This window comes from Aquarana catesbeiana, linkage group LG03, assembly GCF_042186555.1.
Source record: "Aquarana catesbeiana isolate 2022-GZ linkage group LG03, ASM4218655v1, whole genome shotgun sequence".
Taxonomy (NCBI): Eukaryota; Metazoa; Chordata; class Amphibia; order Anura; family Ranidae; genus Aquarana; species Aquarana catesbeiana.
In genome coordinates this window covers 742122069-742136729 of record NC_133326.1, presented here as the reverse complement: position 1 = coordinate 742136729, position 14661 = coordinate 742122069, and the positions used below count along the sequence as shown (strand labels likewise).

The 14661-nt window shown below is 53.5% G+C and overlaps 1 protein-coding gene across 4 annotated transcripts in view; it reads right to left on the bottom strand.

Annotated features, from left to right (window-relative positions):
• Positions 1-631: 631 nt before the first annotated feature.
• The window catches only part of LOC141133875 (NACHT, LRR and PYD domains-containing protein 12-like), a 981044-nt gene continuing 967014 nt past the window's right edge, over positions 632-14661 (bottom strand). For 3 of the 4 annotated variants that reach the window (XM_073623463.1, XM_073623464.1, XM_073623462.1), the window contains 3 exons: positions 6927-7103; positions 6183-6259; positions 632-2017 (listed from right to left, as the gene is read on the bottom strand). In XM_073623463.1, coding sequence (XP_073479564.1) covers positions 6223-6259; positions 6927-7103 — 214 coding nt within the window. In that variant the 3' untranslated portion in view covers positions 632-2017; positions 6183-6222. Of the gene's footprint in view, positions 2018-6182; positions 6260-6926; positions 7104-14661 lie in introns of those variants that run through there. The other variant, XM_073623465.1, reaches the window with a different exon arrangement.

Sequence of the window (14661 nt, the reverse complement as noted above, 5' to 3'; positions counted from 1 at the left end):
TCCATGATGTCGTCATGGAGGAGTGGAAGAGGACTCCAGTGTCAACCTGTGAAACTCTGGTGACCTCCATGCCCAAGAGGGTTAAGGCAGTGCTGGAAAATAATGGTGGCCACACAAAATATTGACACTTTGGACCCAATTTTGAGATTTTCACTTAGGGTTGTACTCACTTTTGTCAGATACTGTATATACGTTATATGGTAGAAACATATTATGTGGTAAATATTGAGAGAGGGCAAGGAAAGGAACAAATGCAGAGAGAGGGGGAAGGGAGAGATGAGAGGGGGAGAAGGGAGAGGTGAGAGAGGTGGGAAGGAAGAGGGGGAAATGGAGGGAGAGGAGAGAGAGGGGGAGGGAAAGGTGAGAGGGGGAAGGGAGAGGTGAGAGAGGGGGAAGGGAGAGGTGAGAGAGGGGGAAGGAAAAGGTGAGAGAGGGAGAAGGGAGAGGTGAGAGAGGGGGAAGGGAGAGGTGAGGGGGAAGGGAGAGGAGAGAGGGGGAAGGGAGGAGAGGTGAGAGGGGGAAGGGCGAGGAGGAAGGAAGAGGAGAGAGGGGGAAGGGAGGAGAGGAGAAAGGGTATCGGCTGTGGAGAACAAGATGAGAATAAGTTGGTAATAATTACAGAATCACAGAATAAGGTTAATAAAATATGCAAAACTTTACTGATGAGTAAAAAACCTCAATGGGGTAAATCTATAGAGAATAACACCTTCCAATAATTAGGTAATAATATTGGTAGCCCAATAATCAATCGGGATAATCACATCCCTTTGGGTAATGATCCATGACATGAAATTAATTTATCCATGGGTTGTTCTGATTACATTTAGATGATATAATAAAAATGGCAGCAAGTTGTCAGTGAAAGGCAAAGCGGCTGAACGGACTCGGCACAATGAAATCTTAGTAGCCGTGTTGGCAGAGAGTCATGCAGAGCAGAGATGGGGGAGTTGTCAGAAGTAAAGATGAACTTCTAGAAATGGGATCACTTGGCTAAGCTTGACATTCAGGGGGATAAAGTTCTGGTTGTGGAACAAAAACTCTGATATAAGGCAGCAGAGAGCCGGCTATGAGATGTCCGTCTCTCCTTGGGATTGCTGATGGATCGGGTTCTGTTCTTATACAAGATAATGTCAGCAACATGGAGAAAGCAATTGCAGAGAGATGCAGCAAGAAGAGAGAGACACTGGGAGCCGGGAATGCCGTATATGTTAGATAGAGCCGCATCACTTTATTACACCCAAGGAGAGGAGAGAGAGGGTGGAGAGGAGTATGGAGGATGGAGAGGAGAGAGAGGGTGGAGAGGAGTATGGAGGATGGAGAGGAGAGAGAGGGTGGAGAGGAGTATGGAGGATGGAGAGGAGAGAGAGGGTGGAGAGGAGTATGGAGGATGGAGAGGAGAGAGAGGATAGAGAGGAGAGAGAGGATGGAGAGGAGTATGGAGGATGGAGAGGAGTATGGAGGATGGAGAGTAGTATGGAGGATGGAGAGTACTATGGAGGATGGATAGAAGTATGGAGAATGGAGAGTAGTATGGAGGATGGAGAGTAGTATGGAGGATGGAGAGAAGTATGGAGGATGGAGAGAAGTATGGAGGATGGAGAGGAGTATGGAGGATGGAGAGGAGTATGGAGGATGCAGAGGAGGATGGAGAGTAGTAGGACAGCAGTAAGAGGAAGCTGTGGTCTCTTTCTCTGTATTAGTGATTGTTCTAGTCAGCTTTTATTGATAAGAAACTTTAGAAAATGTCTTTTCTCCGGCATGAATGAGTCCTAATAATGAGTCGGATCCTCATCATCATCATAGTAAGTATTGATAATATTGGAAAGTGCGGAATCCTACAGAGGGGAGAAGAAGGTATTCACAATGGGAGGCGACCATTATATCCATGAAGAGTAGAAGACTTTCCTTTAGAGGGTTGCAGAGAAATCCGAGGTGTCGGTGAGGACATCCTCTATACATGGAAGAGGTCCAGCAGACCCAACACTGGGATACAATCACCAGACAAATCTCTGGCCGTCTACAAGAGATAATTGTACAATTACACTGAGATATTACATTGTATACATTCCATGAAATGTTTCATCAATACATATATATGTGAATGTGATGTGTATTTGCCAAGTTGTCTCCGGTGGTAATGAGGATAGAGGAGATGATGATGATGAGGTCATTGACGTGACCTGGGTGCCGGATAGAGCAGAGGAGGAAAGTGAGGGTGAGGCACAACCCCAACAAGGCAGCCATCATGGAAGTGTAGAGAGCAGCCCCCCTATTCCATCACATTGTGGAGCTGTCATCTCCCGGCCCACTTCCCACAGCTCAGCTGTCTGGACCTTTTTTTTATATGTGCAGCCGATCGCACTGTTGCAATTTGAAACTTTGTCTCAGGCACATCAAGCGTGGCAAAAACACCAACCATTTGGGTACCACATGCTTGACAAGGCATTTAACCTCCCACCACTCAGCCTATTGGCAAGAGCACCAAAGTCTGCCAAAGAGACACCAGAATTTATCCAACAAATCTCTAATCTTGTTCCCAGTGCACTACATTGTGACCTCATCATACAGACCGGCTCCCCAAGCCGTTATTTATAAAGAAAAAAAATGACATTTAAATAGTTTTACCTGCAAGCTTTCTTTTATAAATGTCAGTTTTGCTGCAGCAGGTTCTATACAGGGTACAGATGGGCCACTTTACAGGCAGACTAAGGAGACCCCCCGGCACTATATTTAATCACATGCCGACCGCCGCACACACATTTACATCGGCCGAATGGCAGGGGCAGGCAAAGGGATGTACTCATACATCTCAATGAATTTGCCGCCTAGCGGCCACATGCCCACTTCGGGAATGTGCCTGCGGATCCTGCAAACTCGATATTCGCCGGCAGGAATTGTGGATTTTGGCGAGGAGAGGCAGAACGGGGAAACAAGGCATTTCCCTGTTCTGCCTAGCAATATGACAGGGATCTACTGATCCCAGTGATCGGGAGCAGTGATCTCTGTCATGTTGTAGTGAGCCCATCCCCCTATAGTAAGAACACATCCAGGGAACACACTTAACCCCTTGATCACCCCCTAGTGTTTAACCCCTTCCCTGCCAGTGACATTTATACAGTAATCAGTGGCTATTTTTATCTCTGATCGCTGTATAATTGTCAATCGTTCCAAAATAGTGTCAAAAGTGTCCGATCTGCCTGCCATAATGTCACAGTCCTGATAGAAATCACAGATTGCCGCCATTGCTAGTAAAAAAAAATAATAAAGAAAATGCCATAAAGCTATCCCCTATATTATAGACGCCATAACTTTTGCGCAAACCAATCAATATACGCCTATTGCGATTTTTATTACAAAAAATATGTAGAAGAATACGTATCGGTCTAAACTGAGGAAGAAATTTTTTTTTTATATCTTTTTTGGGGATATTTATTATAGCAAAAAGTAAAAAATATTGCTTTTTTTCAAAACGGTTGCTCTTTTTCTGTTTATAGCGCAAATAATAAAAACCATAGAGGCGATCAAATACCACCAAAAGAAAGCTTTATTTGTGGGAAGAAAAGGATGTCAATTTTGTTTAGGTACAGCGTCACACGACCGCGCAATTGTCAGTTAAAATAAAGCAGTGCCAAATCGCAAAAAATGCTCTGGTCAGGAAGGGGGTAAATCCTTCCAGGGCTGAAGTGGTTAAAGGATTTTTTTTTATTTTTATTGTTTCACTTTAAGCATCATTAAAATCACTTCTCCTAAAAGATTGTTTTAAAAAAAAAATGTCATTGATGTCCCCCAGGGCAGTACCCGGGCCCCCATACCTTCTTTATGGCCATTTACTTGCATTGAAAGCCTTCTAAATGGAGACTTTTGCAGTTCAGGTCCCATAAACTACAATGAGGTTTGTCATTTGGGTCCAATTTTTTGTGATGTTTGAAAGTTCTGACATAAAAAGAACAAGAGGGTGTTCGGCCCATCACTAGTGACTACACGTAATGCTCTGCAGTGGGATGGTTGACATGTTATGCTCTGCAGTGGGATGGGTGACACGTAATGCTCTGCAGTGGGATGGGTGACATGTAATGCTCTGCAGTGAGATGGGTGATATGTAATGCTCTGCAGTGGGACTGGTGACATGTAATACTCTGCAGTGGGATGGGTGACATGTAATGCTCTTAAGTGGGTTGGGTGACACGTATTGCTCTGCAGTGGGTTGGGTAACATGTAATGCTCTGCAGTGGGATGGGTGACATGTAATTCTCTGCAATGGGATAGGTGACACATAATGCTCTGCAGTGGGATGGGTGACATGTAATGCTCTGCAGTGGGTTGGGTGACAGGTAATGCTCTGCAGTGGGATTGGTGAAATGTAATGCTCTGCAGTGGGTTGGGTGACACGTAATGCTCTGCAGTGGGATGGGTGACATGTAATTCTCTGTAGTGGGATGGGTGACATGTAATGCTCTGCAGTGGGATGGGTGACATGAAATATGCTGCAGTGGGATGGGTGACACGTAATGCTCTGCAGTAGGATGGGTGACACGTAATGCTCTGCAGTGGGTTGGGAGACACGTAATGCTCTTCAGTGGGATGGGTGACACGTAATGCTCTGCAGTGAGATGGGTGACACGTAATGCTCTGCAGTGGAATGGGTGACATGTAATGCTCTGCAGAGGGATGGGTGACATATATTGCTCTGCAGTGGGATTGGTAAAATGTATTGCTCTGCAGTGGGATGGTTGACATGTAATGCTCTGCAGTGGGTTGGTTGGCACGTAATGCTCTGCAGTGGGATTGGTGAAATGTAATGCTCTGCAGTGGGATGGGTGACACGTAATGCTCTGTAGTGGGATGGGTGACATGTAATGCTCTGCAGTGGGATGGATGACACTTAATGCCCTGCAGTGGGATGGGTGACATGTAATGCTCTGTAGTGGGATGGGTGACATGTAATGCTCTGTAGTAGGATGGGTGACATGTAATGCTCTGCAGTGGGATGGGTGACATGTAATGCTCTGCAATGAGATAGGTGACACATAATGCTCTGCAGTGGGATGGGTGACATGTAATACTCTGCAGTGGGTTGGGTGACACGTAATGCTCTGCAGTGGGATTGGTGAAATGTAATGCTCTGCATTGGGTTGGGTGACACATAATGCTCTGCAGTGGGATTTGTGAAATGTAATGCTCTGCAGTGGGATGGTTGACATGTAATGCTCTGCAGTGGGATGGGTGACACGTAATGCTCTGCAGTGGGATTGGTGACATGTAATGTTCTGCAGTAGGATGGTTGACATGTAATGCTCTGCAGTGGGTTGGGTGACACGTAATGTTCTGCTGTGGGATTCGTGAAATGTAATGCTCTGCAGTGGGATGGTTGACATGTAATGCTCTGCAGTGGGTTGGGTAACATGTAATGCTCTGCAGTGGGTTGAGTGATATGTAATGCTCTGCAGTGGGATGGGTGACATGTAATGCTCTGCAGTGGGATGGTTGACATGTAATGCTCTGCAGTGGGATGGGTGACATGTAATGCTCTGCAATGGGATACGTGACACATAATGCTCTGCAGTGGGATGGGTGACATGTAATGCTCTGCAGTGGGATGGGTGACACGTAATGCTCTGCAGAGGGATGGGTGATATGTAATGCTCTGCAGTGGGATGGGTGACAAGTAATGCTCTGCAGTGGGATGGGTGACATGTAATGCTCTGGAGTGGGATAGGTGACATGTAATGCTCTGCAGTGGGCTGAGGTGACACGTAATGCTCTGCAGTGGGATGGGTGAACAGAATCTGCTGTGGGCCGCTGTCACTCATAGAGAGGAGGCAGGGCAGAGGCGTGGCTCCAATCAGATGACAATGGAGGCGGAGCTGTAACGGTGATGTGATGTGCGGTGCAGCAGTGTGTCACCGCAGGCTTGTAGTACAATAGATGGGAGCGCGCATGCGCGGGTGCCCCTATCAGATCAGTGCTGTGAAGGGGGCACCGGTCACACAACAACACAGGAAGTGGGCAATACTGAGCAGAAATGACGCCATTTAGAAGAGGAAAAGAACACAAAGATTACTATTACTGGAATTCTATATTTAAGGATCAGAAAGAGAAAATAAAAGTTGAGAGTTCATACGACTTTACTCTGATATCATTCCATTCCGGACATTCTCTTCATATCCGGATCCGTGTATTACCTGAGAGGAGGAGGGGCTACCACACACCATCTTCGTATGTTTATGTGTCTATAGATACAATCCAGTCTCCTCCATACCTTCATAGAAGAATAAAATGAGAGTGTTAGAGGAGGAAATGTTGCTGTGATGATGGAGGGGGGAAGGGCTCATACTGTGCTCTGTAAGAAATGATGGAAAAGTGAGGGGCCCTCACCATGGCAGGGGCCACACACTCATGTCCATCCAACCATTGGGATAGCAGACTGTATGACTGGTGTGCTGGGCTGTCATGTGTACAGGCTGAGAACACACATCTGATTGGCTCAGTTATACTGACACATTGGATGGACCTCGGGGGATGGGGGGTTATTTTTCTGTAAAGGTAAAACCTTCTGGAAGATTGTAGGACCTGACTAAGATTATTATTGGTGGATCTGATTTTCCCCATCCCCCATCTGTAATGATAAAACTTGGGATGAGGAATAAATTCTCCATCATCTGGGAAATCTGTGACTGGCCCAGGAAATCTCAATCATCTCTCTCATTATCTGTAGAACTACAGAGACCTCCAATGGGTTCTACAGAAATTGTATAGAATGTTTGTCACCCGTCCTTCCATTTTGATTACAGTGCAGCCCGGGTGTCAGAAGACCTCCCAACAACGTCCCACCTCCATCATCTCATCACCATCCAATGTTGTCTACATTTTACTATTCACATTCTAAGATTTAGTATGTGTGTTACCTCCAATACAACAGATCTTACCCTCTATTCACAAAGAAGTCGGTTTTCCAGAGGACCTCACAACATCGTCTCACTTCTGACTCCGACATCTTCTTATCATCAACCAATGTTATCCCCAGATAGGTCAGAGTTCGGTTTGTGTAGATAACGGAGCAAAGATCATCACAGCACCGTAATGTCACTTTACAGCCCTCAATCCTGGAGGGAGAAGAAGGAAAGAGGTGAAATGTTTTTCCAGGGAGGGGCAGAAGTAGACACATCCAATGAATATTCAGTGGGCGGGGTCTTAGAGAATGAAATGTTCTTCCAGGGAGGGGCAGAAGTAGACACATCCAATGAATAATCAGTGGGCGGGGTCTTAGAGAATGAAACGTTTTTCCAGGGAGGGGCAGAAGTAGACACATCCAATGAATAATCAGTGGGCGGGGTCTTAGAGAATGAAATGTTCTTCCAGGGAGGGGCAGAAGCAGACACATCCAATGACATTTATATATATTTTATATCTCAGATTGAAATCTTCCCTTCTCCCTCCCTGGGTGCGGAGATCATCATTTCTGCTCTGCAATGCCTCCTGGGAGATTTGTGTCATTGATCGGCATCGCCGGGCCGTACCATCCCGTTATTTGTAAACTGGAAATGACGTCATGCGAGGCGGCGGCCATTTATAAAAAGGGTAACCAGGCTTTTGTTGCCATGGTGACCAAATCTTCTTATACACAGTGATGGCCGATGGGGGAGGGGCTGGAACATCTAATCTCTCATTACATACAAAGCCCGGGGGTTGGGAGGAGGGGACATACCATTACTAATCATTTATAATAGAGGAATAGGAGGGGCAGTTTTGATGGGGCAACAGGATGGATGAGGGCAATTTTGATTGGGGCGGTTTAATGGGGCAGTTTTGATGGGGCAATAGGATAGGGCACTTTTGAGGGTGGCAATTTTGATGGTATCTACGGAGTCAGCGGGCATACTGCAGGAGGTGGATGGAGGCTGCGGGCATACTGCAGGAGGTGGACGGAGGCTGCGGGCATACTACAGGAGGTGGACAAAGGCTGCGGGCATACCGCAGGAGGTGGGTGGAGGCTGCGGGCATACTGCAGGAGGTGGATGGAGGCTGCGGGCATACTGCAGGAGGTGGATGGAGGCTGTGAGCATACTGCAGGAGGTGGACAGAGGCTGCAGGCATACTGCAGGAGGTGGATGGAGGCTGTGGGCCTACTGCAGGAGGTGGACAGAGGCTGTGGGCATACTGCAGGAGATGGACAGAGGCTGCGGGCATACTACAGGAGGTGGACAGAGGCTGCGGGCATACTGCAGGAGATGGATGGAGGCTGCGGGCATGACACAGGAGGTGGACGGAGGCTGCGGGCATACTACAGGAGGTGGACAGAGGCTGCGGGCATACTGCAGGAGGTGGACAGAGGCTGCGGGGATACTGCAGGAGGTGGATGGAGGCTGCGGGCATACTGCAGGAGGTGGAGGGAGGCTGCGGGCATACTGCAGGAGGTGGATGGAGGCTGCAGGCATACTACAAGAGGTGGACAGAGGCTGCGGCATACTACAGGAGTTGGATGGAGGCTGCGGGCATACTGCAGGAGGTGGATGGAGGCTGCAGGCATACTACAAGAGGTGGACAGAGGCTGCGGCATACGACAGGAGTTGGATGGAGGCTGCGGGCATACTGCAGGAGGTGGATGGAGGCTACGGGCATACTGCAGGAGGTGGATGGAGGCTGCGGGCATACTGCAGGAGGTGGATGGAGGCTGCGGGCATACTGCAGGAGGTGGATGGAGGCTGCGGGCATACTGCAGGAGGTGGATGGAGGCTGCAGGCATACTGCAGGAGGTGGATGGAGGTTACGGGCATACTGCAGGAGGTGGACAGAGGCTGCGGGGATACTGCAGGAGGTGGATGGAGGCTGCGGGCATACTGCAGGAGGTGGATGGAGGCTACGGGCATACTGCAGGAGGTGGACAGAGGCTGCGGGGATACTGCAGGAGGTGGATGGAGGCTGCGGGCATACTGCAGGAGGTGGATGGAGGCTGCGGGCATACTGCAGGGGGTGGAGGGAGGCTGCGGGCATACTACAGGAGGTGGACACAGTCTGCGGGCATATTACAGAAGGTGAATGGAGGCTGTGGACATACTGCAGGAGGTGGATGGAAGCTGCGGGCATACTACAGAAGGTGAACGGAGGCTGCAGGCATACTGCAGGAGGTGGATGGAGGCTGCGGGCATACTGCAGGAAGAGGACAGAGTCTGCGGGCATACTACAGGAGGAGGACAGAGTCTGCGGGCATACTACAACAGGTGAACAGAGGCTGCGGGCATACTGCAGGAGGTCGATGGAGGCTGCGGGCATACTACAGGAGCTGAACGGAGGCTGCGGGCACACTACAGGAGGTGGATGGAGGCTGCGGGCACACTACAGGAGGTGGACGGAGGCTGCGGGCATACTGCAGGAGGTGGACAGAGGCTGCGGGGATACTGCAGGAGGTGGATGGAGGCTGCGGGCATACTGCAGGAGGTGGATGGAGGCTGCGGGCATACTGCAGGAGGTGGATGGAGGCTGCAGGCATACTACAAGAGGTGGACAGAGGCTGCGGCATACTACAGGAGTTGGATGGAGGCTGCGGGCATACTGCAGGAGGTGGATGGAGGCTACGGGCATACTGCAGGAGGTGGATGGAGGCTGCGGGCATACTGCAGGAGGTGGATGGAGGCTGCGGGCATACTGCAGGAGGTGGATGGAGGCTGCGGGCATACTGCAGGAGGTGGATGGAGGCTGCGGGCATACTGCAGGAGGTGGATGGAGGCTACGGGCATACTGCAGGAGGTGGACAGAGGCTGCGGGGATACTGCAGGAGGTGGATGGAGGCTGCGGGCATACTGCAGGAGGTGGATGGAGGCTACGGGCATACTGCAGGAGGTGGACAGAGGCTGCGGGGATACTGCAGGAGGTGGATGGAGGCTGCAGGCATACTGCAGGAGGTGGATGGAGGCTGCAGGCATACTGCAGGAGGTGGATGGAGGCTGCAGGCATACTACAAGAGGTGGACAGAGGCTGCGGCATACTACAGGAGTTGGATGGAGGCTGCGGGCATACTGCAGGAGGTGGATGGAGGCTACGGGCATACTGCAGGAGGTGGATGGAGGCTGCGGGCATACTGCAGGAGGTGGATGGAGGCTGCGGGCATACTGCAGGAGGTGGATGGAGGCTGCGGGCATACTGCAGGAGGTGGATGGAGGCTGCGGGCATACTGCAGGAGGTGGATGGAGGCTACGGGCATACTGCAGGAGGTGGACAGAGGCTGCGGGGATACTGCAGGAGGTGGATGGAGGCTGCGGGCATACTGCAGGAGGTGGATGGAGGCTACGGGCATACTGCAGGAGGTGGACAGAGGCTGCGGGGATACTGCAGGAGGTGGATGGAGGCTGCAGGCATACTGCAGGAGGTGGATGGAGGCTGCAGGCATACTGCAGGAGGTGGATGGAGGCTGCAGGCATACTACAAGAGGTGGACAGAGGCTGCGGCATACTACAGGAGTTGGATGGAGGCTGCGGGCATACTGCAGGAGGTGGATGGAGGCTACGGGCATACTGCAGGAGGTGGATGGAGGCTGCGGGCATACTGCAGGAGGTGGATGGAGGCTGCGGGCATACTGCAGGAGGTGGATGGAGGCTGCGGGCATACTGCAGGAGGTGGATGGAGGCTGCGGGCATACTGCAGGAGGTGGATGGAGGCTACGGGCATACTGCAGGAGGTGGACAGAGGCTGCGGGGATACTGCAGGAGGTGGATGGAGGCTGCGGGCATACTGCAGGAGGTGGATGGAGGCTACGGGCATACTGCAGGAGGTGGACAGAGGCTGCGGGGATACTGCAGGAGGTGGATGGAGGCTGCAGGCATACTGCAGGAGGTGGATGGAGGCTGCAGGCATACTGCAGGGGGTGGAGGGAGGCTGCGGGCATACTACAGGAGGTGGACACAGTCTACGGGCATACTACAGAAGGTGAATGGAGGCTGCGGACATACTGCAGGAGGTGGATGGAAGCTGCGGGCATACTACAGAAGGTGAACGGAGGCTGCGGGCATACTGCAGGAGGTGGATGGAGGCTGCGGGCATACTGCAGGAAGAGGACAGAGTCTGCGGGCATACTACAGGAGGAGGACAGAGTCTGCTGGATGGAGGCTACGGGCATACTGCAGGAGGTGGATGGAGGCTGCGGGCATACTGCAGGAGGTGGATGGAGGCTGCGGGCATACTGCAGGAGGTGGATGGAGGCTGCGGGCATACTGCAGGAGGTGGATGGAGGCTACGGGCATACTGCAGGAGGTGGACAGAGGCTGCGGTGATACTGCAGGAGGTGGATGGAGGCTGCGGGCATACTGCAGGAGGTGGATGGAGGCTACGGGCATACTGCAGGAGGTGGACAGAGGCTGCGGGGATACTGCAGGAGGTGGATGGAGGCTACGGGCATACTGCAGGGGGTGGAGGGAGGCTGCGGGCATACTACAGGAGGTGGACACAGTCTGCGGGCATACTACAGAAGGTGAATGGAGGCTGCGGGCATACTGCAGGAGGTGGATGGAGGCTGCGGGCATACTGCAGGAAGAGGACAGAGTCTGCGGGCATACTACAGGAGGAGGACAGAGTCTGCGGGCATACTACAACAGGTGAACAGAGGCTGCGGGCATACTGCAGGAGGTCGATGGAGGCTGCGGGCATACTACAGGAGGTGAACGGAGGCTGCGGGCATACTACAGGAGGTGGTGGGAGGCTGCGGGCATACTGCAGGAGGTGGACAGAGGCTGCGGACAAACTGCAGGAGGTGGATGGAGGCTGCAGGCATACTGCAGAAGGAGGATAGAGTCTGCGGGCATACTACAGGAGGAGGACAGAGTCTGCGGGCATACTGCAGGAGGTGGACAGAGGCCGCGGGCATACTGCAGGAGGGGGATGGAGGCTGCAAGCATACTGCAGGAGATGGACAGGGGCTGTGGGCATACTGCAGGAGGTGAACGGAGGCTGCGGCATACTGCAGGAGGTGGACAGAGGCTGCGGGCATACAGCAGGAGGTGGACGGAGTCTGCGGGCATACTACAGGAGGTGGACGGAGGCTGTGGGCATACGACAGGAGGTGGACAAAGTCTGCAGGCATACTGCAGGAGGTGGACGGAGGCTGCGGGCATACTACAGGACATGGACAGAGGCTGCGGGCATACTGCAGGAGGTGGATGGAGGCTGCGGGCATACTGCAGAAGGAGGATAGAGTCTGCGGGCATACTACAGGAGGAGGACAGAGTCTGCGGGCATACTGCAGGAGGTGGATGGAGGCTGCGGGCATACTAAAGGAGATGGACAGAGGCCGCGGGCATACTGCAGGAGGGGGATGGAGGCTGCAAGCATACTGCAGGAGATGGACAGGGGCTGTGGGCATACTGCAGGAGGTGAACCGAGGCTGCGGCATACTGCAGGAGGTGGACAGAGGCTGCGGGCATACAGCAGGAGGTGGACGGAGTCTGCGGGCATACTACAGGAGGTGGACGGAGGCTGTGGGCATACGACAGGAGGTGGACAAAGTCTGCAGGCATACTGCAGGAGGTGGACGGAGGCTGCGGGCATACTACAGGACATGGACAGAGTCTGTGGGCATACTGCAGGAGGTGGATGGAGGCTGCGGGCATACTGCAGGAGGTGGGCGGAGGCTGCGGGCATACTACAGGAGGGGGATGGAGGCTGCGGGCATACTGCAGGAGGTGGGCGGAGGCTGCGGGCATACTTCAGGAGGTGGATGGAGGCTGCGGGCATACTACAGGAGGTGGACAGGGTCTGCGGGCATACTGCAGGAGGTGGACGGAGGCTGCGGGCATACTGCAGGGGGTGGACGGAGGCTGCGGGCATACTGCAGGAGATGGACAGAGGCTGCGGGCATACTGCAGGAGGTGGAGGGAGGCTGCGGCATACTGCAGGAGGTGGACGGAGGCTGCGGGCATACTGCAGGAGGTGGACGGAGTCTGCAGGCATACTACAGGAGGTGGACGGAGGCTGTGGGCATACTGCAGGAGGTGGACGGAGGCTGCGGGCATACTGCAGGACATGGACAGAGTCTGCGGGCATACTGCAGGAGGTGGACGGATGCTGCGGGCATACTGCATGAGGTGGACGGAGTCTGTTGGCATGACACAGGAGTTGGGCTGAGGCTGCGGGCATACTACAGGAGGTGGACGGAGGCTGCGGGCATACTACAGGAGGTGGATGGAGGCTGCGGGCATACTGAAGGAGGTGGATGGAGGCTGCGGGCATAATGCAGGTGGACGGAGATTGCGGACATACTGCAGGAGGTGGATGGAGTCTGCTGGCATGACACAGGAGGTGGGCGGAGGCTGCGGGCATATTGCAGGAGGTGGATGGAGGCTGCGGGCATTCTACAGGAGGTGGACGGAGGTTGCGGGCATACTACAGGAGGTGGACGGAGGCTGCGGGCATACTGCATAAGGTGGATGGAGGCTGCAGGCATACTGCAGGAGGTGGATGGAAGCTGCGGGCATACTACAGAAGGTGAACGGAGGCTGTGGGCATACAGCAGGAGGTGGATGGAGGCTGCGGGCATACTGCAGGAAGAGGACAGAGTCTGCGGGCATACTACAGGAGGAGGACAGAGTCTGCGGGCATACTACAACAGGTGAACAGAGGCTGCGGGCATACTGCAGGAGGTCGATGGAGGCTGCGGGCATACTACAGGAGGTGAACGGAGGCTGCGGGCACACTACAGGAGGTGGATGGAGGCAGCGGGCACACTACAGGAGGTGGACGGAGGCTGCGGGCATACTGCAGGAGGTGGACAGAGGCTGCGGACAAACTGCAGGAGGTGGATGGAGGCTGCGGGCATACTGCAGAAGGAGGATAGAGTCTGCGGGCATACTACAGGAGGAGGACAGAGTCTGCGGGCATACTGCAGGAGGTGGACAGAGGCTGCGGGCATACTGCAGGAGGTGGATGGAGGCTGCGGGCATACTGCAGAAGGAGGATAGAGTCTGCGGGCATACTACAGGAGGAGGACAGAGTCTGCGGGCATACTGCAGGAGGTGGATGGAGGCTGCGGGCATACTAAAGGAGATGGACAGAGGCCGCGGGCATACTGCAGGAGGGGGATGGAGGCTGCAAGCATACTGCAGGAGATGGACAGGGGCTGTGGGCATACTGCAGGAGGTGAACGGAGGCTGCGGCATACTGCAGGAGGTGGACAGAGGCTGCGGGCATACAGCAGGAGGTGGATGGAGTCTGCGGGCATACTACAGGAGGTGGACGGAGGCTGTGGGCATACGACAGGAGGTGGACAAAGTCTGCAGGCATACTGCAGGAGGTGGACGGAGGCTGCGGGCATACTACAGGACATGGACAGAGTCTGCGGGCATACTGCAGGAGGTGGATGGAGGCTGCGGGCATACTGCAGGAGGTGGGCGGAGGCTGCGGGCATACTACAGGAGGGGGATGGAGGCTGCGGGCATACTGCAGGAGGTGGGCGGAGGCTGCGGGCATACTTCAGGAGGTGGATGGAGGCTGCGGGCATACTATAGGAGGTGGACAGGGTCTGCGGGCATACTGCAGGAGGTGGACAGAGGCTGCGGGCATACTGCAGGGGGTGGACGGAGGCTGCGGGCATACTGCAGGAGATGGACAGAGGCTGCGGGCATACTGCAGGAGGTGGACGGAGGCTGCGGCATACTGCAGGAGGTGGACGGAGGCTGC